A 25,486-nucleotide genomic window follows, 5' to 3' on the forward strand; every position below is an offset into this window, starting at 1 on the left:
TTGCTGAGAAAAACCCTAACCACAGAAAAATCTGTTTTATGCTTCCATTTCCATGCTCCCCACACAGTTTGTATCAGGGTGTGTAGAACCTCCCACTCTAGAGCAGGATTTACTCAAGAGTTACAAGGAGCTGATGCTGGGGGTGGCAGAGTCACTCCTGGAGCTCGAGCAGGAGGAGCCTTTGCTGTCATGGTGGGGTTTTGCTGGGTGCAAAAAAATTGCAGCTTTGGAATGACTGCAGAGTAAAGAGAACCGCTAGAAGATGTGGTGATTATTTTTGTGGGAATTAGTAAGTGAATGTTCTAAAGTAATTTCAATTTGAACAGCTCTAAGAGATGGTATCATTTTTTTTTTCTTGGTGTTGTTGAACTGTATTTTCCTAAATACACAGCTTAAGGTTTGCAAAGGCTCTGTTAAACCCATCAGGGCAGGGATGCAAGGAAACAGAAATTCTCCTCACCATTTCCTGCATGGATCTTGTCAGGGGGGAAGGTTTGGAATAGGATTTTTGCAAATTACCCCTGATGGTGTCTGTGGGGTCGCTGCGGCCCTGTCTTCTGCTGGACTTGAGGAGAAATGTTTGAACTGGTCTGATTAAAGCTGGAATGAGCTATTCCCCGCGTTCCCAGTGCAGGCTGAGGCTGCTGGGGAGCCTTGTGCCATCATCTTTCTCTCTTTCCCTGCTCTCATTCAGCGTTTGAGTGGATGGTGGCTGGGGAAATAGCAAAGTCCCTCAGGGACGTCGCTCTGTTCTTGCTGAAATTACAAGCACAGAGCTGCCTGGGCATGAACATGTAGTGTTTACTCTGCCAGTATGAATACAAATAGTCTTATTATAAGAGATTCTGTACCCAAAGACCACCAAAAAAAAAATTAGGAGGTTTTTTTTAACCCTTGGTAGACTTGGTTGTGCTCGGTCTGTAAAGAAATCACCTGGCTGTTGTGGTGTGTGGGGTGTTGGTGTTTAAATTAATCTGATCTGATGTGATCTATCAAATGTGTTCTTGCCCAGAGGGCTTGTAGAGGTTGTAGGCTCCCCATGCCTGGCAGTGCCCAAGGCCAGGCTGGATGGGCTGGGAGCAGCCTGGGACAGTGGAAGGTGTCCCTGCCATGGCAAGGGTGGCACTCGATGGGCACTGAGGTCCCTCCCGCTCTGAGTCTGTGCCCCAGAGATCCAGAGCTGCTCCCAGTGAACTGGCTGACAGGTGAAATAGGAATTTCTCAGGGAAATGTGAGATTTTTATTGTTATTTTTCTTTCTTGCCAGCAAAAGGTGCTGAATCTCTGAATTCAAAGTCATTGGAGAGATTGCCCATTGTGTTTTCTAGTAAAGAGGAGATATCTGCGGGGAATTGCTGTCTGTGGTAAAGGTTGTTGTTGTTGCTGGGTTCATTCAGGTTCCTGCTCTCCGTGTTTTGGATCAGAGGCTCAGAGCCATTCCCACCCTTCCAGTGGGAGCCTGGCACTGGGGGATCAGGGCTTGGCCTTCCTGACAGCTGCATTTCCTCCGTGTGAAAAGGGGTCAAGACACTCTTGCTGTTACAGCATTCAGCTGGGCTGAGTGCCCTGAGTGTCTGAGCTGATGGGAGGAATTGAGAAACCAGCATAAAATCCAGGAGATTTGTGGGCAGTGTGTGCAGCCAGAGTTTGCAAGCAGCATTTTGGGCAAAAATCTGTCTGTGTTTTCAGGACAATCTTGAGGTCTCAAGGCTTCTCCCAGTCCCAGAGGTTTTTCTGGTAGCTCAGGACCACTCCCCTTGCCCACCGCACCATTGCTGTAATTAGCTCTTTGCTGTGGGCTCAACAAAGAAGCCAAGGAATTAATGGACTGTGAAAATACAAGTTGCTCTTTATTCCTAGTCTGCTCTGGCTGCTCCAGTCCTTGTGCTGCTGGCCCTGCCCTTCCCTTGGGGCACAGCACCATCACTGACAGAGCCTTTTCCCAGCCTCTGACCATCCAGAGGACACCTCTTTTTCCACTTTGTCCCAGAATGCCAGACTGGTTTGGGTTGGAAGGACCTTAAACCTCATTCTGTTCCATCCCTGCTGTGGGGCTGTGCTAAAATGGGGAATTCTCTGAAAGAGCTGGGAACTGGGTGAGCAGAGAGCAGTTCAGGAGTGTATCCACCACTGTGTAAATCACCGTGCTGGAGACGAGACCTGGAGCACAGTGACACCCCCTTCAAAGCCCAGGGCTTTGTTCCCCAGATTAGCATATTAGCACAAATCTCAGTGTGAAAAGGTAATTCCCTCAGCCCCTTGCAGAACTCAATATATTCCTTGTCAGTCCTGAGCCGGGCATTGGGATGCTTTTCTATAGCACTTTATGTATTTTGACTACAATTTCCCCTGATCCTCTGGCACCAGGAAAGCACCAGCTGCTGATAAGAGCCAACTAATCTTCAAGGACAAGGAGAAAGTGATGTAAGGAGGGCCTGCAGCAACACCCCACATCCCCCTTCATCCCTCTGCCGGTGCCCATGGAAAATGTCATTTTCCCCACTGGCACTAGATGTCACAGTTTTTCCTCCTCAGTAGCACGAGGATCAGAAATAATCCACAGTAACTGCTGCTGGCTGGAGCTTTGGCTGCTGCACCTTTCCTGGCTAGCTGGGAAGGTTTGGCCAGGGGAAATTCAGGGTGGCAGAGGGCTCCTGGAATGCTGCTCTGGTGGCTTCCTGGATTGCCAGAGTTGGAAAGGTGTAGCTAATGCATTTTATACAAGCACAGCTTCATCGCTGAGCTGCATGTTCTGCTTTGTCACCCCCTGTTCCTGCATTTTATGGCAGGCACAGGGAATTAAAACAGCAGTGAGAGCTGCAGATTTCTTGGAGGGTTTTCAAATCCCTAAATCCAAGCCTTCCAGGAACAGAGATGGAAGAGGTGGCACAATTTTATTCTCTATTCATCATACAGACGTTTGAAGAGGTGTATGTGGGTCACATGGATACAGGAATGTTCTTGTCCACAAGAAAGCCCCTGATGAAGGTTGTCTGTTGCTCTCTGTAATGTATCTTTACCCATCTGTAACTTCAGGAGGAATTTCTCCATGGAAAGGGTGGTCAGGCACTGGAAGGGGATGCCCAGGGAGGTTAGGAGTCCCCATCTCTGGAGGTTTCCAAGGAATGACTGGATGTGGCACCCTGGTCTGGGTGACGAGTGGGGATGGGTCACAGGTTGGACTCGATGATCTTGGAGGTCTTTTCCAAACCTGGGTGGTTCTGGGATTCTGTGCCACCTTTCCCTGAGCTCTTGGTGTCATGCTGGAGCTGTTCCCTCCCATTGCTCGGATCGTGCCAGCGTGCTTGGCTGGGCTGCCACCACCACGCTTGGATTGCTGAGGGACACCTTTTCCAGAGCCAAGAAGGAATCCTGGGTTTTGGCACTCCACCCTTGTCAAGGCACGGAGCTGGAATGCCTCTGGCAAGCCACATGCACTCTGCCCTTTTCCTGGGAGCTGGTTCGTGCTCCAGATAAAAATGTAAAAGCTCTGTACAATGTAAGTGCAGAGGGTCACTCTTTGAGGTCTGAGGTTCCAGGCAGCAGATTCAAATGATGAAATGCCAAAATTGCTGCATCTGCACCAAGTAAATACCCACATTCAGCTTTCCAGATTTGGATGTGAATGGATAAAATGAAGCCTGGTCTTCAGTCCCCAGGCTCAGCACCATCCTGTAGTGAGGGAAGTAGAATAAACCAGCACTGATCTCTTCTCTCTGGTGCCCAGTGACAAGACCTGAGGGAACAGCTGGAGCTGTGCCAGGGGAAGGTTTAGGTTGGATATCAGGTAAAGGTTCTTCCCCCAGAGGGTGGTGGAGCACTGAACAAGCTCCCCAGGGAGTGGTCAAGGCTGCCAGAGCTCCAGGAGTGTTTGGACAATTCTCTCGGGGATGCACAGGGTGGGGTTGTCAGGATGTCTGTGCAGGGCTGTGAGTTGGACTGGATGATCCCTTCCAGCTCAGGATATTCTGTGATTCTGTTGGCTGTGCTTCTCCAGGAATTACAGAACCTGCCAGAAAGAGGCTGCAAAGCTCCCTGTCCCCAGCACCAGCTGCCAGTGGCATTGGCTCCCCTCTGCTCGGAGCCTGCTGTGCTTCCCGGAGGGAGCCTGGGATCGGCTCCTTCCCCGTTCCCCTCGGTGCCTGCTGTCAACAGCTCTGCCTGCCACCAGCAGTCAATTTGGAACTGCATCAGTGTGTGTATTACTGTTCCCATCGATAGTGCAATTAATGTTGAAGTCAATTTTGGTGTTAATTTTAGGCCATGATTAGTGTTGACACTGGGTGTCAAACGAGCGGCGTTTACGAGCGCCGGGGAAGCGCCGTTCGTTAGCGCGCCCGTTTTACTGGCTCTTAATGCTTCCATTAAGGCCAAGATGGAGTGGGAGAAGGTGTGTGTAAAATTATACATCTGAAACTTGGGTGTCATCTCCGTGTGTCTGCGGGGCTGGGGCCGTTCAGGGAGCAAATGACAGCTGAGCACTGAATCCTAATCACAGTTTGGAGCATCAGAAATAATGATCACTTCTGATCGGGGCTTGTGAATAATTCATCCCCTTTGATTTTCACGTGCTGCCCACTGATACTTTTCAAACCAAATGTGTTCCTACAGGAGAATAATGGTCCCACTTCTTATGGAAATACCAGGACACAAATCATTTTGCCAACATAAAAACAGTTAAATAAGACGGTTCCTGCTTTTATTTTTCCTCCACCTCTTCTTCACTCCTGGGTGTGCTGGGAATGGAGCCGTGGCAGGAGCAGCACTTCCAAACTGTGCTGCTCTTCAAAAGAGCCTGTTCCAAAGCCAGGGCTGCTCACCATCACCTACTATTGCCTGCCTGTGCTCTTAGGTGATTAGCTCAGCCTGGCTAATTAACCTGGGAACTCTCCAGGTTTTGGAGTGGTGCCGTTAACTTAAAAATCTTGTTATTCCTTTTTTTTTTTTTTTTCCTTTGGTGGAATATAAAGCCATTCTCCACTGCCCATAAATCTCAACTGAATCTAGCAAATTCATAGCAAAAAAAATCCTTAGTTGTGCAGATCCCCGTGGCTTTTATTACTGGATAAATGGCACAAAACATGTGATGAATTGGGAAGGCAAAAGACACCCAAGTTAATAGTGGTGCGCTTTTAATTTTTTTTTTTCCTAAATTATATAGGGTTGCTCCACAATTGTCAGCTGTAAACTGTTTTCAGGAGTTTGTGCACTGGCTAGGTTGTTTCTGTTCTACTGGTGAGTACTGGCAAAAGGGACTTTACTGGTGTAGAGGACCCATGACCTTGGGTTAGGAAACTATTTCAACACCTCTGTTACAATCTGAATTTTCTAAATAAGAAATGCCTTAAATTGGCCTGTTTCCTGTGCTGTCAAAAATCATCAAGCTGCTGAAAGTGAGGAAAATCTCTTACATCCTTGTGGGTGGGATGGAGAGTGGGATAAGCCCTGGGGACTCCCTGGTCCATCACTGGTTCCTCAGCCCTGGCTGATGGGGTCAGTGTGGCTGTAAGGAAACATCTTTCAGGCATTTTTTGCTCCCTTCTTTGAAGCTGCTGCAGCATCTCTCTGTTCCAAACCCTGCAGTTGGATTCTGAGGTGGAACTGTAAGTCTGCAAATGTTCAGAGGCAAAAAGATTATTCTGTTCCGACTTGTCGGAGTAGGAGTGGAGGAATCCAAGGAGAAGGTGAACTGAAACACTCTGTTAACTTGCAATCTCAGCTCTTGGAAGGGGAGATGTAAGGAAGGATCTGCCAGTAGCTGGCTGTAATATTTTTGGATTGCTGCCTGCTTTACTTCCAATGACCCTTTGATTAATTCCTCTGCCTCTTTATTTTTTTTAATGAGCCTATTATGGCATATCTTATTGCAGATGCTGATTGGATCTGGGCTGTGTATTGTGCCATTTGGATGTGGATTAAATGGCACAGATCTATCTGCTGCCTCTCCCCCTCCCGCTTTAGTTCATCATGCCCAGAATTCCGAGGCTCCACAATGAGAGTCTCAGCCCTGCTGATTGCAGAGGATGTGCAATCGGCTTGAGGAATGTGTACTCAGGGCTTATGATCCTTGGGCAAGCGGGGACTGGGTGATGCATGTGGCTTTCAAGGGACGCTGCTGCTCCCATCTGTTAATGGCACTGCGAGCCCCGAGCGCTGCCTGAGGGATGGGGCAGGCAGGGGAGGGAGGGATGCTGCTGATCCTGCAGGAGATGGGCCAGCAGAGAGCTGAGGGATGGGGCAGGCAGGGGAGGGAGGGATGCTGCTGATCCTGCAGGAGATGGGCCAGCAGAGAGCTGAGGGATGGGGCAGGCAGGGGAGGGAGGGATGCTGCTGATCCTGCAGGAGATGGGCCAGCAGAGAGCTGAGGGATGGGGCAGGCAGGGGAGGGATGCTGCTGATCCTCCAGGAGATGGACCAGCAGAGATCAGCCCCTGATTTTTGGGAAAGAAAAATGTTGCTTAGCCAGGCGGGTTTGGGATGGAGCTGCTGTGAAGCTGGGGAAGGGAAAAGGGAAGAGAGGAAGAAATGGAAGGATATTTGAGATAGCAATGAAATAAAAAAGGGGTTAAAATGAGGGTTAGGTGAGGGGGATGAGGGTGTGAGGTGATACCTGGGAAGGCTGAGCAGGTGGTCAGGAATGCTGTGCAGCCCCACATCCCACCTCACCCTAGGAGCACAGGAAATGCACAGCTCCCTGTGAGAGGGATGTGTTGGACCTGTGACAAACCCCTGAACGGGGAGAGGCAGAACCAGTGTGAGTGTGCTGGTGGGGTGAGAGCAGTGCAGAACGTGCTCCAAGAAATGTGGGAAGGATCAAGTGCTTCCAGCTGTGCTTTGCACTGGCAGAGCCCATCAGAGCTGCTGTCATCCCCAGGAAAATGTGCCAAGTCCAAGAGAGTTCTTCAAACGAGAGAAATGATCCCTGTGTGACTCCTTTCTCTCACACCTTGAAGACACAACATTTATTTTGTGCCGTTCTCTGCTCTCGGGCTGCAGATCGGCATGGTGGCCTGGAAGATGACCCTGAAGACGCCAGAGTACCCAGAGGGCCGGGATATCATTGTCATAGGCAATGACATCACCTACAAGATCGGCTCCTTCGGGCCCCAGGAGGACATGCTGTTCCTCAGGGCCTCGGAGCTGGCCCGGGCTCAGGGCATCCCCCGCATCTACGTGGCTGCCAACAGCGGGGCGCGCATCGGGCTGGCCGAGGAGATCCGACACATGTTCCACGTGGCCTGGGAGGACCCCGACAACCCCTACAAGGTGAGGGGGAGCAGGGGCCACGGGGGGAAACGCTGCAGCAGCCCGCAGGAGGCTTGTTCTGACAGCAGCTCTTCTAGCAGAGGTGGGGCTGTGTGGCATTCACGTGGTCTGAAACATCCCTTCGCCCGGGGTTGTTCTCCTGGGAGGCTGAGATGCCTCGGAGAAAAAGGAGAGCAATTGTTATGTCATTTGCTTCTCCTGTGTTTTGCTCCTTTGGAATGTGTTTAGAGAGTGTTTACCCACAGGTGATTGTCTCTGCTGTGAGTTATATTGACTCATTGGCCAATCGGGGCCAAGCTGTGTCGAGACTCTGGAAAGTCACAAGTTTTCATGATTATCACGAGTATTCATGAGTTTTCATGATTATCCATGAGTATTCATGAGTTTTCATGATTATCTTTTTTAGCATTGTGTAAATATCCTTTCTGTATTCTTTAGTTAGTATAGTACAGTATTCTTTAATATAATATAGTATAACAATAACAAATTAGCCTTCTGATGGAGTCAGGTTCATCCTTCCTTCCTGCCACAAGGGTCCCTGGAAATACAATATGGGGGTAAATATTTCAGAGTGTCACGTCCAAGGTTCTCCTTGGTATTGGATGTGGAACACTGGAAATGTCCAGTGCTAAGCTGGATGAAGCTGGGAGCAACCCTATCTTTTCTAACCCAGACCATTCCGTGACAGGATTTTACCGTCTCCCAGGCAGCAGGTTGGCATCTAGAAGGAGTTAGTGCTAAATGTTGCACCATTCCCAGCTAAATGTTGCACCATTCCCAGCTTTCACTGGCCTCAGCTCCAGTGTTGAGAGAACACTCTGTGGAATTTAATTCTGTGCCTATGAAAGTTTGTTTCTGGAAGGGGTTACAGGGGATGAAGAAAGGGCTAGAGGTGGGACTGGGATGAATGAGCTGTTTTTCCCTGCAGGGATACAAATACCTGTACCTGACTCCTCAAGACTATAAGAAAGTCAGTGCCCTGAACTCTGTTCACTGTGAACACGTGGAGGAAAATGGAGAGTCCAGGTAGGAATGGAAAGCTTTCTGTTCATGCTTGGGGCATGCATGGCATGTCCTTGTCCTCGGCTGGGGCATTCCCTAGGGACAGGGGATGGAGCATGGAAGAAGGAAGTGAAGAAAAGGTGAGAGCCTCGTTGTAATCCTTGTTCTTTTCCTCTTTCCCTTTGTTTGCATTCCCTTCCTTTCTTTCCCTTTTTCCTATTAATCAGCCTGCTCCTCAGGCCCTGTGGGAATGACAGGACGCTTTTCCCAGGCCTTCCTCTCCCTTGGCCTTTCCCCTTGCAGTGCTGCTCCTGTGGGAAGGTTCCATGGTGCTGCAGGATGGGCCCGGGCTTTCTGCACATTTCTCCTTGGAACCTTAATGATATTTAGTCGCTTTTCATTTTCTTTGTAGCAAACTGATTCAGCAAATCACTGGACCTTGTGACTCAGAGGCTGTCTGTGTCTCCCTCAGGTACAAGATAACGGATATTATCGGCAAGGAGGACGGGCTTGGAGTAGAGAACCTCAGAGCATCTGGCATGATTGCTGGAGAATCATCTTTAGCCTATGATAGTGTTATCACCATCAGCTTGGTAATCCCCCACTGCTTTCTATTCTTCAAATGTATTGTCTGTTTCAGCTAAAAGTCCTGTGATGATATCCCAGCCATCCATCTGGGATCAGCCTTCTGGCTGATGGAAATGGGCTCCTGTGGGCTTTGAGCAATGCTCCTGGCACCAGTGCAGGGCCGGGTCCCCTCCACACTCAATCTAAAACACTTCAGGCATTTGGCCTCCTATTTGCTCAGTCTGAAAATTGCCGCTTCTCTTTTTTCTTTTTTTATTTTTTAATAAAATGCATTTATGTTCCGATCCTGTGTTTCACAAAGCAACGGATTCTGGAATTTTCCAGCGAGAGTAGATTTCATGGCCTTGTACCACAAACACACCTAGTTTTATCTCAATGTTTGAATCAATAGGTTGGGGCTGTGTGGAGAGGCAGAAATCAATGCTGTTGTTTTTTTTTTGTTTTGTTTTTTTCCCTTTCTTTTTCCTTTCTTCCCAGGTGACGTGTCGGGCGATCGGGATCGGGGCCTACATCGTGCGGCTGGGCCAGAGAACCATCCAGGTGGAGAACTCGCACATCATCCTCACGGGCTGCGGGGCCCTCAACAAGGTGGGTCCCTCCGGGTGGCACCTCAGCCCCCAGAGCCCTCAGGGGGGAGCTGGGGCTGCTCACGGGGTGCTGAGGGTCGGAGGAGGAGAAGCAGCTTCCCACAGAGGCTGTGAGGGGAATCCCAGGGGCGCCTCCTGCCGCCCTCCGAGGGCTGTGAGGGGAATCCAAGGCGGCGCCTCCTGCCGCCCTCTGAGGGCTCTGAGGGCAGCCAGGGCTGCTCCCGGGGGCTGGAGGTTCCAAAATACATTGCCCAGAGTTTCCTGATTTCCAGCCAGCCCCAGCACTGTGTTAGTTCTGGGGAGCACTGAGCCTGAGGAGCTTGGATGGTGATTTTCCAGGCTGGGAGCGAGATCTCCTGCTGGAAATCTCAGCTGTGGGGACAGGAGGAGTAACTGGGGATGTTATCAAGAAAACTTAGAGCTTCACTGCTGAAGTGGCTCTGGTTTTTTTCCCCACTCCAGAGGCAGATTTTCTCCCTTGCTGCCCCAAGCCCATTAATGCCACAGGCTGCAGCTCCTTGCCTGGCGCAGACAGGCTCCAGCCCACTCTGCTCCATGGCTGTCCCTGAGGGCTTTGTTTCCCTGGAGTTGGGGCTGTGTGCTGTGAGTGCCCTTCCCCATCGAGCAGCTTTGTTCTCAGGCACTCTCAGCACCTGGGGTGCCTGTACTCCATGGCAAGCTGTGTTTCCAGGAGTGCCTGCCTGACAATGGGAGATAAAGGAAAACAGGCTCTTGTTGAATTATTCTCCTGAATAAAGGGGGCTCTGCAGAAAATGAAGCATTGATCCTATCAACTCTAGGCTGCAGCACCCTCAGTTAGATCTCTTACACACATCACACACACCTGCATCAATGGGAGGAAAAGAGGCATTTGAAGATCCAGCCTTTAAAAAGAAATTGAGTCAGTTTAGTGCTTGCTGGAGTGCAGTGAGTTGCCTGGTTCCAGCTGTCACTTGCTGGGGCTCGGGGCCCTGCAGAGTTTCCCAGATGGCAGGGCCAGGCTGTTCATCTCTCCCCCTCTTCCAGCTTTAGCTGCACTCCCTGCCCCTGCACTCAGTGCCTGCTTTCACAGGACTGCATTCATCTCCCTAAATTTTAGGCCCTTCAGAATTAAGGGTATGGAGTGAATTAAGCACCTGACCTCTGCCAGCAGGCGCAGGCAGAAGGAGCTGCTTCCTGGGGGGATTTATCCCATCCTGAGAATTTCAGTGGGCTCAACCATCCCGTGTGTCACTTTCCCTCCTCCCTGCTCTGTTGGGATGTTGGTATGTTTGTGTCAGCTCTGAACCTCTACCTGCCTAAAGGTGAGGGAGGAACCTGTTGCATCCTCTCCAGCTTTCCCAGCAGTGTTCACCTGCCCTTGAACAGTGGGAGTCCCACTCACTCCTGGTGTGTGTGATAGCTGCTGCTTCAGAGGATCCTCAGTTTCCAGTGCCTGCAGCTCTGCTCAGGGCTTCTTGGAGGGATCCAGCTGCAGTTGTGTCCCAGAAGTGTGTTTGAAGTAGGGAGCTGGTGTCCAGGGCTAGCCTGGAATGTCTGAGCTCTGGCTGATCCTCTGGAGGATCTGGAACAAGCAGTGGATGCTGATCCATTGGCATCCTCCTGCCATGCAGTGCCTTCAGGCTCACCCCATGCTCCCTGAAACCTGTTAAACACTTGTCCCTGGGATTTAGAGGGCCACTTTGAATTTTTTGGGGCCAGAGATGTGGTCAGTGCCAGCCAGGGGCCAGTTGTGCAAAGTGTCCCCTTGCAGGAGCACAGAGGCTGTTTGGGTGGGGGGTGTGATGTGTTCCTGCTCATTCCCAGGGCTGAGGCTCCAGAAAGGGAAGCCTGTTGTGGCTGTTCTGTGTGCAGTGAGTCAGCCTCGGTGCTGCTCATTCCCTGGGAGGAGGTGGGGAGTCAGGGCTGGCGGGGGCTGATGGCTGAGACAGGGATACATGCGTGGAAACCGCCGCCTTTAGCTTCTCCCAGCTAGGTGCCAGAGATCTGGGACGGTTTTTCCATTGCTGACTTTGACATGTGTGTGTTCCTAGAGGGTGCAGGACAAAGCTGACACTTTCTGTGTCTGCAAACACATCTTCAAAATGTCTCCTCTCCGCCAGCAGAACGTGCAGCACAAAACTGTTCTGCAGCAATGGAGACAATTGGGCTTTCAGAGAGCAGGCAGGGCTTTCTGGGAAGTTGTTTAATTTTATTTTTTTTCCCTGTGAAACGCTGGATTCTTTCTAATTTACAAAGGGAGCAGAGGGGAATGGTGACAAACATTATGTGCAGCCAGAGCTGTTGCTGGTCTTGTTCATTATCATTATGGAAAAGCAGCCTGAGGGTTTAGGTGTAGAGGGAAAGGTCCAGCTGCCAAAGCCAGGGGTGACCTCTAACTCAGATGATGAGCTCAAGGTCAGTGTCACTAGTGGCTTCTGGGCTTGGTGAGCACAGGGGCACATCCTGGGGACACAGCTGGCTTAAAGCACCTCCAGCCCCTGCCCAGCCTGGAGTGCACCAGGCTGTGCGGGTTTCCCTGGTGGAGCTGTCTTTGTCCCCATGCCCAGGTGAAGGTGCCGTGCTCCCGGTGCCAGCACGGGGCACACGGGGCCGTGTTTCAGCTGGCCCCTTTTGTCTCCCCAGTGCATTTCAGCAGGGGGTGGATGGAGGGGTGGGGATGCCATTTCCCTGCTCCGGGTGAGCGTGTGCCGCGCCTGTGCCGAGCCCGCTGACCCCCCTGCAAATTGAAATAATGATAATGCGCGTCTCCTGACTGCATCAAAGTATCAGCACATCAAAAGCCAGGAGGCATGAAATGCAAATGATAAAGTGAAAGCAGATGGATTGTGCATGATCGCCTGATGCCCAATGAATTTTAAAAGATGCTGGTTCACATGGGGAGAGGGGCTGAAATAAACACGTTATCCCTGCAATTTTTTCTTTTTTTTTTCCCTTTTTTTTTTTTTGTTCTTGCTGCTCACTCCTGACAATATTTTTTCACACTTCAGCGAGCAGCCACTCCATCTCCCTCCCTCCCTTCCCTCTCTTTCTCTCCCTCTCTCTCTGTCGCTGTCTCTACCTCGCACACGTCTCGGGTCATGTCGCCGCAGCTCCGGTGGAAATAATAAGATATAAACCACGAGGTTGTTATTTGCATAGAAATAGCATGGAGCCCCAGGCAGCATGGGAGAAGGACACAGAGATCATTTGTCTAAAATTTTAATGAAAACTTTTGCTGAGGCAGAGATTTTTATTTTTTTTTAAACTTCCCCTGCCTCCCCCTTTTTCTACCCCCAAACCTTCCTCCTCTTCTTCCTCCCTCCCTCCCTTCCCTTGTGATAACCTGAGCACGGGGTGATTTCAGATGTGACGTGCTGTGCCCTGCACCAGCACCTCCATTTCCGTGGGTTTTCTTTTTGATGGAAGTAAGACCAAAGAGCCTGGCATTCCCAGTTCCTGCACTGCTCATGTGCTTCATGCTTCCAGGGCTACATTCCATTTCAGCCCTCCCAAGGATGTTCCAGGGTCTGCTGCTGACCTATTTTTAATCAGTTTGCTCCTCCTTGTCTTTTGTGTTTAAAAGAAATCCTGTCTTGAAGACTGTTGTGTTAATGGAAACAAATAGTGGCTTTCAGTCACATTTTCCCTGCAGATAGGTGTTCTAGGCTCTTCCTAAGGGAAGCCAGGTTCAGCTGAGACTTTCAGGAACTGCTCCTAGCAGCATTCCCATCAGTTTGTTATGTGGATGTTCAACCAGGCTCTCAGAGAGTTCATTTTGTGATGGTGATGAAGAGCTGCCCCAAAGCTGTCAGAGGTGACAGAATTCTGACCAGCACTGGTTTGTTTCAGTCCTTTTTTAGCTCTATTTTCCCCCAAACTCTCTGGTCTTAACTTGCCCTGTGCTCCCCATGGTTTGCTCAGAGCACCAAGGGTGAGCTGGACAAGTCCCACCTGCCAGGAGTCTGCAGGGAAGATGAGGGATCAGAAACTAAAATATGAAACATTCAAGGCATAGTTCAGCACTTTGGGCTTCATTTCCCTGCCTGGTCATGGGGTGGCATTTTTGACCAGAACGGGTCAAAAAGTGTTGTTTGGTCTTGTTGGATTCCTTTGCATGAGGCCAGAAGAGAATATCTTTGTGTTTGTGATTCTGTCCTGAATTGTGCTGCAGAACTTTCTGGATGCTCTGGGATTCACAGAACAGGATGAGACAATAGGTCAGGGCTGCTCAGGGGGCTGTGCCCATGTGAGAGAGGTCTGGGCAGCTCTCAGGCTCCCTGGAGGAGCTCAGGGAGGAACAGGAGGCTCACACAGGCTGGGGAGTGATTGCCAACAGTAATATTTACCCTTCAATTTCACAATCTGCAAAAATAAATAAAAGCCCTGTGAGCCTAATGCTCTTTGGGGTTTGTACTGTGGAAAGCTCTTTTTTTAAAATTTTTTTTTTTTTGGAGATTCAAGGCAGGGATAGCTCAGTATCTGCTCAAGATGACTCCAGTCCTGGGATTAGATCAAAGCAATCATGTGAGAGCAATCATGTGAGTTAGAGCAGCAAGTGCCAGCCCTGTCATTCAAAGGAGCATTATAATTATTAATGCATGATATGAATCATTCTGTAGTGGCACAGCAGGACTGTTGGGAGATCTGTATGGGTGCAGGGTGTTGGAGAATGCTAAGCAAGGAGGGGTGGGAAATGTCAGCCAGAGATCAACACTCACCAGCACTGAGTGTTGGTTCCTTGTGTGGAGGTTGGAGCTGCCCAAGGTTATCCCAGTCCTGGGAAGCAGGACAGGCCCCTCTGCTCTGCCCTGGGCGCTTGTGGCCGTGGAGTGCTGAGAACAGGGGTGGGCTCAGGGGGGAGGTTGTGTTCTCCAGCCCCCAGAGCTGCCAGGTGCTGCTGGAGGTGTCCCTGGTGTGGTCACCATGGCCCAGAGCCAGCAAAGCCAGGCTCACTCCTCTCTTCCCTGCCATGGGAGGCTGCAGGTGCTGCAGGGGTGTGGCTGGTGGCACTGCTGGTGGCACACAGGTCCTGGCTCTGTGTGCAGCAGGGGATGCAAGCAGGATGGATGCCTGGCCTCAGTGCAGATAAACAACCACCACCCTCCGTGGCTGCATTTTTGTTTTAATTGCCTTTCTTTAAGTGGTGATATTTGTGTATTGTTCCCATTAGAGACAATTTACGTTCCAGGCATGCCATTATCAGTCCCTTGGTGTTTGCTTAGGGAAGAAAGTCTAATAGATTTCTGTTGACTTTTTTTATTCTCCCTCCTTCTATCATTTTTAATACAGATCTTGCTCAGTTTATCTTTGTGTGTGGGGGCTCTGTGTGTGTTCAATTCTGCTAAACAGGAGTTTACCATCATGGCCCATATTCTGCCTGTCCAAATCTCTTCCCCAGGTCTGTGTCCCAGCTCCTGGGGATCCTGCAGGCTGTGTTCTCACTGGAGCATTAACTCAGCTCCCTAATGTTCCACAGGAGCAAACATAACCCAGAATTTTTGGTCCTGACCATCCCTCTTGGGCTGTCCCCAGGGGGACGTTGGGGTGATCAGCCTGGAGTGTTTTTTGTAGGAATTCCCTGTGATTCTGGACACGTGGTGGGAACAGCACTGGAGAATTGCAGCATTTCTCATGACTAAACCTAAACTCACACTGCAAAGTGTTCAGAGTTTCACTGTCCTGGTGAAGAGGTCCCTGCACTGCAGCCTGTGCCCCGAGGGTCTCTGACTAACAGGTTCCAGAAGGTTCTCTGGGGTCCAGAAGGTGACACAGAAAATGACCAAGATCTTTACGTTGGAGACAACCATTAATATTGTTTATGGGGTTCATATCTAGATTAGGGAACCCCTGGCTGAGACAGGTGGGATTTATGGGTGTTGGCACCATGCAGAATAGGGGCTGTAATTTTAGTTTGCAAAGTGTATTGAGTCCTTTTGATTTACCACTGACTGAGGGAGTGACCTTGAGCAAAACACACGCAGGGAGAGGAGAGAGGGGCATGAGGGTTTTGACAAGACATTTTTCATTTGGAAATGCCACTTCACTGAAACTGGAGCTCTTCAAGAAAAAAGTATCAGTTTGGATGAGCTTCTCCTTAGGAATTTTTGGGGTCGAATGAAAAGTTGTGCAGTGTTTATTTCCCAGCTGATTTTTCCCCAAATTAATTTTTATTTTTAATACGTACAGCAAGTATTTTAGAGGTCATTTGGAGCCTCTCTGATCTCAAGTTTGTAGTTCAGTTCTCAAGATTGCAAAACTTGATTTTTCTGCTGCAACCCAGAAATTTTCCCAAATCCTCCTCACTAACCGCAAGGTGGGAAAACCTTTCCACCAAAAATGGGTGATGCTGCAGACAGACAGACAGAACGTGTCATGTGTGTGACCAGCTGTGGAGCCCTGCTCCCTCTGTGTCTGTGGGGAGGGCTGGGCCCTCCAGCAGGAGCTGCAGCTCCACGTGCACCCCGCTGCACCTTGCCCTGCTCCCTGCCAGGTGAAGTGCAATTGCTTCTTTGCCCCTTCCCACTCTGATCTCACCAAATGGAAGCAGGGAAAGACTCCACCAGCAGGACCTGCCTGTGGATTTGCAGTCAGGAGCCATCCCCAATAACCATCAGGCTGTCAGCTCCCCACCTCCCCCCAGCTCCCACCTCCCCCATCACTCACCAAAGGGAAAAAAGAGCCGGAGCTGCAGCTTGAAATATATCATGCAATAGTGTATCATGAATTTCTTGTGAATCACATTGGAGAAGCAGGTTTATTTATTTCCGAGACTCTAAATCAATACAAAGTAGGTCTCTTAGTTCTGAAGCTGGGATGGAGTGGGAAAAAATGAGCCCATTGTACTCTTAAAACTTTGGGGAAAGGAGATGACAGCTATATAATTCCATTTACCAGGCACTAGGGGCTTTAATGTGAAGGTGACAGGGAGCTCTTTGTGCATTTAGAGCACCATATCTTCTAAATAAAAGATCTGTAGACTTGATAGTGGAGTATAGCTCTGCCTTTAATAATCTCCAAGCATTAGACCGAGCCAATCTGTTCCCAAGTCAGAAGGGTCCCCCACCGCACGCTCGTAAATTCCGAGTGCAGGAACTGCACGGAGTCAGGGATTAGCAATGCAGGAAGGGCAGAGAGGAGCTGTCTGTGCTCCCCCTGCCAGGCACGGGGCTGTGCATTCGGGCAGGGCTCTCTGCTCAGCTGGGCTCTCTTCCCTCTTGCTGCTTTTCCCCCTCTAATGCATGATCCGTGTGGGGGAAGAGCTGGAAATGAGCGCTGAGCTCTGCTGAGGCTTGACTGCACATAATAGCAGTCAGGTTTGAAGTTCCTGCATTGTGTTCCTACATTTTTTTCTGATGAGACATTCATTCCCATCATTTCTGCCTGTTTATGAAAAATAGGCTATTTATAGGACGTGCATATGCCTCTTCTGCTTCGTGTTTCTGGCAGACAATATAAATTGTGGGATGGGAATTGCAATTATTGAAATTATTTGGATAAAAATCTGGCACTTAGATTTGATATGAACACATGATATGCTTGGAATAATAACAGCACTTATGTTACATAATGATTCCCATTCAAGCCCTCCAAGCTGTCATGTTTTCAGATCTTTCATCCTGGGTGAAACAGATGAGCCAACCCAGCCCTCAGCCAGCCCAGCTTTGCAGGGAAAGTCCCAACTCTCCAGCAGCTCAGGTTCTGAGAGGAGAAAGCAGCTGCTCAGCATGGGTTGGAGTGCTGGAGGATTATCAATATGCACACGATGGGCCTATGAACCTGTTGAGGACCATCCTTCAGAGGCTGTTAGAATCCTGGCTCTGCTCGTGCTTGCCAGAAGATCCTCTGAAATAACAAGAAATGTGCTTTCCCAATGGGTTTTTTGAAGATCTGGTGAACTCAGTGTTGGCAACACTGCCCAAGTATTTTGGAATGTTTTGGAAGTCTTCTCCAAGGTAACAAGTGGCAGCACAAGAGGAAATGGCCTCAGGCTCTGTCAGGGGAGTTCAGGTTGGACACGAGGAAGAATTCCTTCATGGGAAGAGTTGAGGGTCCCTTTCCACCCAGACCATTCTCGGGTTCCATGATCCTCCCGAACCCCCTGAGTGCCCAGTGCCAGGCTGGGGATTGTGTCCCCTCTCACCTGCTCCCTCTCCTCACCTGTGCACTTCCAGCTCATCCAAATCCCAGCTCAAGCTCTCCTCAGAGCAGCTTTTCCCTGCAGCTGGGCACCCTCTGCCCCAGCTCCCTCCTGCTCTGGGATCTCCCCCTGCCCCAGGCTCTGCTGGAAGGGCTGCAGCACTCGGGAGAAGGAGCTGTGTGTTTATCTGCATCTCCAAAAAGGGATTTAAGGGTGAGAGCAGTGGTATATTAGGCTGTTTCATTGCCTGTCAGCAGTGCTAAACCTGAGCTGTCTGCAGTGTCTCCAGATAAGCAGGAGCAGAGGCCCATTTTGCATGTGCTTGCCTTTGCATTAGTTCAGAGAAGGGGAGTTTAAATCCTCTTTATTTTTGTTTTCCTCTGTGGGGAAGCATTTAGCTAGGCTTGTGCCTGGCATCTGGAGGCCTGGGCTTTTCTTATCCTTGAACCTAAATCTGTGCTGCTGTCTTCTCTACCATGGCTTTGCTTGGCACTGATTTCGTTAGAGGAGGAGGAAGGTGTTGGAGCTCAGAAGGGAGACCCAGGAACATCCCTGTGCTGGAACACACCCTGAATTCTGTATTTGGGGGTTAGGTTTGTGACATCTGTGCCTCAGTTTCTTCTGTACATAAACCTTGGCTGGCATCTGCCAGCTCCTCTGTCCCCAGAATGAGCTGTGCTGGGTGTCTGGGGGAGGCCAGGCTGGTGGTGTGTGTTTGAGGGGGTTTTTAAGATCCAAATGAAGCAGGTGTGTAATGTCCTCTGTTAGAAAGACTCAACCCATAAAAATAACAAACGGCGTGTATTTGCTGGAATGTCAAAGTTATGAGTTTATTTTGTAATGATGTGCTCCTGCCTTCATGAGGTAAACTGGCCGTGGCAGAGGTGTTATTAGTAATATGGAGTCAGTGGAGCAGAAAGCCAAGTGACCGAGAGATCAGTGTATCAGTCAGGGAGAGGGCAAATGGGAAGAGACAGCAGGAGAATGAGAAAAGAGCTGTGCTGCCCAGGCTCAGATTAGAGATGGAGCTGTGCAAGAGAATGAGGAGCCCTAGCCTGCTTCTGGCCAGCCTCTCCAAGGAGCTGCTGGGCCTTTGTCTGGGTTTCCCCCCTCCCCAGTTTTACATTTAAATACATCCACCCACAGTCTTCTTGGAGCAGTTTGGGATTAGTGAGCTGAGCTGGGCTCAGGACTCAGGAGCTTTGGTCACACTGCCTCTTGGGGAGGGCGAGGGGGAAAACTGCCTCAGTTTCCCCACTGGTATCATTCCCCTTGGGGATCATAGAATCCAGAATGGTTTGGGCTCGGAGGAACCTTAAAGATCCAATTCCATACCCTGCCATGGGCAGGGACACCGTCCATTATCCGAGCCCAGTCCAACCTGGCCTTGGAGACTTCCAGGGATCCACAGCTTCTCTGGGCCCCCTGTGCCAGGGCCTCCCCACCCTCCCAGGAAACAATTCCTTCCCAATATCCCACCCACCCCTGCCCTCTGTTCACTGGGGATCACTGTTCAGCAGCTCTTACCTGCACACAGGGCTTGGGAGGCTGTGTTGGGAGAGGTTTGCTCCATCCTTTCCTTGTCCAGGTGATGCTGAGGTGCTGCAGGGCTGGGTTTGTGTGTGCCTCCTTGGCCAACACCTCCTGCTCACATCCCAGCACTGATGGCTTTCCCATTTCTCCTTCCCCAGGTGCTTGGACGGGAAGTTTACACCTCCAACAACCAGCTGGGAGGGATCCAGATCATGCACAACAACGGGGTGACACATGACACTGTGTGTGATGACTTTGAAGGAGTCTACACCATTCTGCAGTGGCTTTCCTACATGCCAAAGGTAATTCCTGGGCCTGCCAGGTCCGAGGTGCCACTGTCTGCTGTGTTGGCAGGGTTTTGGGAATGGGGCTCTCACTTCCTTCTGCGTTTTCCTTTTTCCCTTAGAATATCCACAGCCCTGTGCCCATCCTGAAAGCCAAGGATCCCATAGACAGAACCATTGACTTTGTTCCCACCAAGACCCCCTACGACCCTCGCTGGATGCTGGCTGGACGCCCCAACCCAAGTATGGCCAGGAGATGCTGCAACTCTTCTTGTTTCAAGGCTGTTTGCCAAATGTCTGCTGCCCAAATGTATTTCACATTCTGTAAAGTAATTAGTTCTGAGCAATATGGCTAGAATATATAAATATTTACATATTATAATATTAACCAATAATATTATTTATAAATAATGCCTAAAAGCATGTAAATCGTGAGTGCTCAAGGACACCATACTTTTGCAGATGATCTATTTACTGAGAATAGGCACTTCTATGAATTTTTTTTATGATTTAGGGGAAAGTCCATCCACAGAGGGTCTGTATGTTAAAGGAGTCACAATATTCCTGCAGATCTTGGGGACTTGTTGTGTTGGCACCACTGGGCTTGTGCAGCCTTGTGTAGGTACAAGCTGCAAACTGGATGACCATTACTCCTGCTGTTATTAATGAGTTTGGGGGGCTAAAATGAGATTTGTGATAAACTAAGTTTTCTGGTTTTGGATAATATTTTTTCATCATCTCTCAAGCAATTCATCCAGCTGTCCGGGTGCCGCAAACGCCGGCTTCCAAATCGAGTGACTTCAGATTTTAATTTAGTGGAAGCGTTAAGGAAAGCAGATGATTCCCTGTGATAAGTTAAAGCAGATATCTCCTAGGTGAAAAGTTAAAGCCATTTATTAGAGGAGATATTGCCGTGATATTCTTCAAACTGACGCCCGACACGAGGCCAGAATCTCAACGATCTGCTTTGGGCTCGCGATAAAGAGATAATTCTGAAATGGATGGTCACATTTTACAGTGGGGCCACAGAGGCAAGGAATGTAGAACACAGTAATTACAAGTTTGGGCTTGATAAAACACTCTCCATCCTGTTTAAGTCAGCAGAGGTTAGCATGCTCGGATCTCCAGTTTTTAATTGGTTTTGGACTTGGGTTTGCAGAAGCAGAGGTGCTCGCGCAGAGGAAAGAGTTCCTCGGGAGCTCTGTGCCAAGGGGTGAAGCTGGGAGGGATTTGGGGTTTTGGGGGGATTTTTTTGTGGGTTATTTTTGTGCAGAGCTTCCCAAAACCCCAGTGCACAGCAGCTGCCCCACAGAATTGTGGTTTCTGTAACTGACTCTGAAATATCATTGAAATTTTCATATTTAGTTCTTGGGTTTCTGCAGCATTCCTTCTTTCAAAGAAAGATTAGGCAGGATCAAGAGAAGAATATGAGATAAGTTTTAAAATAGAAATAGATGTGTTGAAAACCATCTTTAATGACTTTACTGCCTTTTGACAAATGTTTGTAGTCTTGAAAAAAGCAGAGTTATTTATTTAAAAGCAGGGAAGTCCCTCTGCTCTCCGAACCCCATCGTTTAACAATAAATGATGCTTTTGCTGATAAATTGCTGTCTTTATGCAGACTAGGAAATGAAATAAGACATGATGGCTGAAGGCAGACAAATGCTCAGCTGTCTAATGTTCCCTTGTATTGTCATCTATTTAAAATTAAATAAATAAAAAGACAGTGCCATGTTCTCCAGCTGGCATTTTTAAGCAAGTTTGATTTGTTGCTTTGATATTCTGTTTTCTTTCTTCCCTCTCTCCTTCCTCCTTTGATTTTTCCCTTTTTTCCCTTCCCTTTAGATCAGAAAGGGCAGTGGCTGAGCGGGTTCTTCGACCATGGCTCCTTCATGGAGATCATGCAGCCCTGGGCACAGACAGTCGTGGTGGGCAGAGCAAGGTAAGTTCTGAGATGTGTTTTAGGCAATTGTTGAAATCAAATTTGGGTTGTGCTTTGCATTTCTCTAGAACACAACATTCCTGTGCGTATTTCATTCTCTGTGTGTCTATATATATATATTTTATAGAAGGAGTTGAAAAGAAAGGGATGAGATGACCTTTAAGGTCCCTTCCAACCCATTCCATGGCTCTATAATTCTATAATTTAAAGGCTTCCAGGCCAAGCAGTGTGCCAGGGGTGGAAATCAATGATTTGGCAAAGCCAGAAGCTCTCTGTCCATGCTCAGCTTCACTTGCAGTTCCTTTCTTCTGACAAATTCCAAGTGGCTTTGGACTCTCACACAGCAGGGATGTATAACACAAATGAAACAGACTCCTTTCAAAAGCAGTGGCACTTTGAAAAAAACAAATATGAATGTATTCTTCTGGGATTGTTACTGTAAGTGCTGCCAAAACTCATCTCTTGTATGTATGTTTGGAATATGTGTGCTGTTGGCTGTAAATTGTCTTTTATTATTCTATGGCAACTTGTCCGGGGACACACTATAAAACAAGATGTAGCATCTTCATGTGCTAGCCTGATAAAATTTATATGAAGTATTATGGAAAACAGAAGTTGTTTTGAGCTGTTTTCAAGTTCAATAAATAACTGTAATACTTGGATAAAGATGTTCTTTATTAGGTCACATGGGCCCTAATACAGAAGTTATAAGTTACCGATTTAGGACGGCTTCTGCAATTATGGGGTTCCAGCAGCCTCTTCATCACAGGGAATGGGAATATTTCAGCCCCTCAGTGCACATGGGCCCTGTCTCTTCCCTGTGTGTGTCATCAGCTCAGGCTGCTTGGGGAGGGAGAGGGGGCTCTGCTGGGACTGTCCTGGCAGCGTGGCTTCCGTGGCTTTTGTGTGCAGCAGGGCTGGATGCTCTGGGAGGCAGAGCTGACATCCCCCCTGGTGCCAGCTCTCCTGCCCATCCCTCTGTCCCTGCTCCCTGCCCTGCTGGCAGTCACCCTGCAGCAGTAATTCTTTAAAGTCCCTCCCAGCCTCTTCTGGGATTCTCTGATTTTTTCATGGTCAAGACCACCAGTACCAAAATCTGGGTGAGGGCAGGGGAAGGGTTGTGGATACACAGATTTACCGTTCAAAATCTGGGTTTGGTTTATTCTCTTTGACTTTTAGAGAGGAATGTGCTCATTTTTGGAATAGATTTTACTTTGAGAGCTGTGACCTCTCCAGCCTCATGCCTCAGCTCTTTAAAAGGCCACAACTCTGCTCCTGTTCCTTGTCTCCCCTGGGTGTTTGGTGTGAAGCAGGAGTGGGAATCTCAGTGTCTCACCTGTTTGCAGGCTGGGAGGAATACCTGTAGGAGTGGTTGCCGTGGAAACGAGGACGGTGGAGCTCAGCATTCCTGCTGATCCTGCAAACCTGGACTCAGAGGCCAAGGTGGGTGGGCCCTGTGCCCCTGTCCCTGTGTGTCCCCTGCAGGGAGCCCTGTCCAGTGGGGTCCCCTCCTGTCCCCAGGTGCGGTCCCCATGTGCAGGTGTTCCTGGGGAGCTGACTGCTGTGTGACCATTCCTTACCTAGGAATTCCCAGCAGTCCTGCTTCCCTCAGGACTCAGGGCAGGGATCAGGGATCAGGGCCCAGGAGCTGTGACAAGCAAAAATCCCTCCCTGCTCTCTTGCTGTGACTGGAGTGCTCTGTGACCTTCCTGCTCTGACATTTTGCTGTTGCCCTGCCTGATTTCACAGCCCTGGCCCTGCTTCATCTCGCCAGGGCTTTCTCCTCTCCGTGTCCTTTTCTTTCTCTTCTCCTTCCCCTCCTTACAGCATCACAGTGTCAGGCTGTCCATACTCTCTTTTCTTAGCTGAATTAATGGGAATGCTGCTGTTGAAGTTGGTGACAAAAAGATTGTCCCAGTTTTCCTATGGCCAAGCAGATCCCACACATTTCACCTGCCATGTTCCTCGTTGTTTATCCCACATCACAGCTCCTGATGGTTTTTCTGTGTTTTAACTCTTACATTAATGTGCTTCAAGGCCTGACAGTGGATTTTTCTTCCCACCAGATAATCCAGCAGGCTGGGCAGGTGTGGTTCCCTGACTCTGCCTTCAAAACAGCCGAGGCAATCAAGGATTTCAACAGGGAAGGGCTGCCCCTGATGGTCTTTGCCAACTGGAGAGGCTTCTCTGGGGGAATGAAAGGTAAGCAGCACTTTGGAGCTGTCCTGGGGCTGCTCTGGGCTCTGTCTTGGCTGCTCAGAGCACCACAGAGTGCTGCTTGAAATGTTGTGAAGTGCCAAGGATGTGAGATTGAGACTATAAAATTGGAAGTGAAAGATTGGATCAGGGCCTCTTACCTGTGTGAGGGAGGTTACAGGAGCACTGGAGCTCTCAGGGTGGCAGGGGCTGCTGGGCTCTGCTGGCTCCTCAGCTGGGCACGAGGCAGAGCCTTGGAGTTTGCAGAGGCAAAGGTGGGAGGTGGCAAAAGAGGGCAAAATTCTTTCCTCTGGAAAACACTCATTGCCTTTCAGGGTGGACTCTGCTCCGTGTGCTGCTTCTGCACCCCTACATGAGTTACTTTCCCAGCCACACAACTCATAGGAAGTTGTTGATGTAATTTTAGCTTATTTATTTACCTTATTTAGTCCTTAAATATTGTTTTACCTTAAAATGTCAGGTCTGGCCTTGCTGGGTTCCTCAGAAATAGAGTTTTAGCTTTGGGGCTGGGTGGAACAGGCAGCACAAGGATGTTAATATTTATATTGCATATCCCAAGTTATTCCAGCCAGCTGGCAGCAGGAGGAGGGAAGGACAGAGCCATTGCAGTTTGCACCTTGCTCCTTGCATTTTCCAGCCTCCTGCTTGCTGCTGGTGTCTCCTGACACTCTCGGGGTCCCTTGGGGAGTTGTTTGCAGTTTTGGTTTCAGTGCTGGCTGGGGATTATGCAGGGAGGGAAAATAAACAATTATGCCACCCCTCAGTGCACACAAACACACTGCCAGGAGCCGACTGCACTGTGGGTAAAATGACTCCAAAATTGTGTGTAATGAGTAGGAAAAGATTAGAGACAGCTCTTGCTATGCTGAAAATTGACATTAGCGAAGGGGGAGGAAAAGAAAAAAAAAGAGGGAAAAAATTAAACCCCTTCTTTCCTAGTCAGCCTGGGAGGTCTAATTCCTGCTGCAAAATAAATAAATAACGCCCCAAATAAAGGCAGCTCTGGTGGTGGTGCTTTCCCCAACGAGCTCTCTCCGTGGCCAGAAGGCTCCTGAACATAATGCAGGATGAAATGATGAAAAACTGGCTGGAATATTCCACTGGAGGAGCCATTTGGCAGGGCTTGATTTGGGCTTGATTTGGGCGAGGCAGCGCTGACCCACGGCGGGGAGACACCGAGCGTGAAATTCCCTGGAAATGAGCACCAGGGTCTGCCTGCAGCAGGGGGAGCAGAGGCAAATCCCCCTCCCCACGGAGCCCTGCTCCCCTGGGGGGGCTCAGGTTCCACTGCTCACTCCTGCCCAGGACAGAGCCTAAACAACAATCACATAAAGGGAAAATCATTCCGGGAGGGAAGAGGCTGGAGCTGGGCTGGCTGGGTGCTGGGGCTGGGTGGGGTGGGTTGAGGGGATGTCTTGGGCAGTGTTGTCTTCAAGTCCCATCTGTTCCAGCTCCAGAGGGGCAGGGAGGGCTCTGAGTGCCAGGATTTACCCCCACAGCAGCGGGCTGTGTGTCCCTGTGGGGTGGGGACAGGGCTCAGGGCAGCAGAGAAGGGGACAGAGCTCTGCAAATGAGCCCACCCTGTGCCCTGCCCACCCTCTGCAGAGCCCCTCTGCTCCCCTGGGCCATCCTGCAGCATCTCTGCCCTGCTCATGGAGCTCCAGACTGGTTTGGGGTGGGAGGGAGTCCCACCTGAAGGTCGCCTCATTCCAACCTGCTGCCACAGGGACGCCTCTCAGCAGGCCAGGCTGCTCAGGTTGGGCTGAGGTTTAAATTAAAGCAGGAATTTTGGCCTGGAGCGCCGTGGGGACCCCTTGGCAGGGGCAGTCAGGGAGGAGAGTGCTCCTCAGCAGGGTTTGCAGCACAGCTGGGTGTCTCCAGCCTTGGTGAAAAGGGGTGTGCAAAGCAGCCAGCGCCTGGTTCTGTTTAATGACAAACGTTGGGGTTTC

The 25,486-nt window shown here is 49.7% G+C and overlaps 1 protein-coding gene across 4 annotated transcripts in view; it reads left to right on the top strand.

Moving 5' to 3' along the window:
* ACACA (acetyl-CoA carboxylase alpha) overlaps positions 1-25,486 on the top strand; it is a 98,000-nt gene that overhangs the window by 58,058 nt on the left and 14,456 nt on the right. For all 4 annotated transcript variants that reach the window (XM_084219352.1, XM_084219353.1, XM_084219354.1 and 1 more), the window contains 9 exons: positions 6,996-7,265; positions 8,194-8,291; positions 8,740-8,860; positions 9,333-9,443; positions 19,253-19,396; positions 19,501-19,621; positions 21,224-21,320; positions 22,667-22,763; positions 23,387-23,522. In XM_084219352.1, coding sequence (XP_084075478.1) covers positions 6,996-7,265; positions 8,194-8,291; positions 8,740-8,860; positions 9,333-9,443; positions 19,253-19,396; positions 19,501-19,621; positions 21,224-21,320; positions 22,667-22,763; positions 23,387-23,522 — 1,195 coding nt within the window. The remainder of the gene's footprint in view (positions 1-6,995; positions 7,266-8,193; positions 8,292-8,739; positions 8,861-9,332; positions 9,444-19,252; positions 19,397-19,500; positions 19,622-21,223; positions 21,321-22,666; positions 22,764-23,386; positions 23,523-25,486) is intronic.

The sequence above is a fragment of the Fringilla coelebs genome (assembly GCF_963513975.1).
Source record: "Fringilla coelebs genome assembly, chromosome: 20".
NCBI classification, from domain to species: domain Eukaryota; kingdom Metazoa; phylum Chordata; class Aves; order Passeriformes; family Fringillidae; genus Fringilla; species Fringilla coelebs.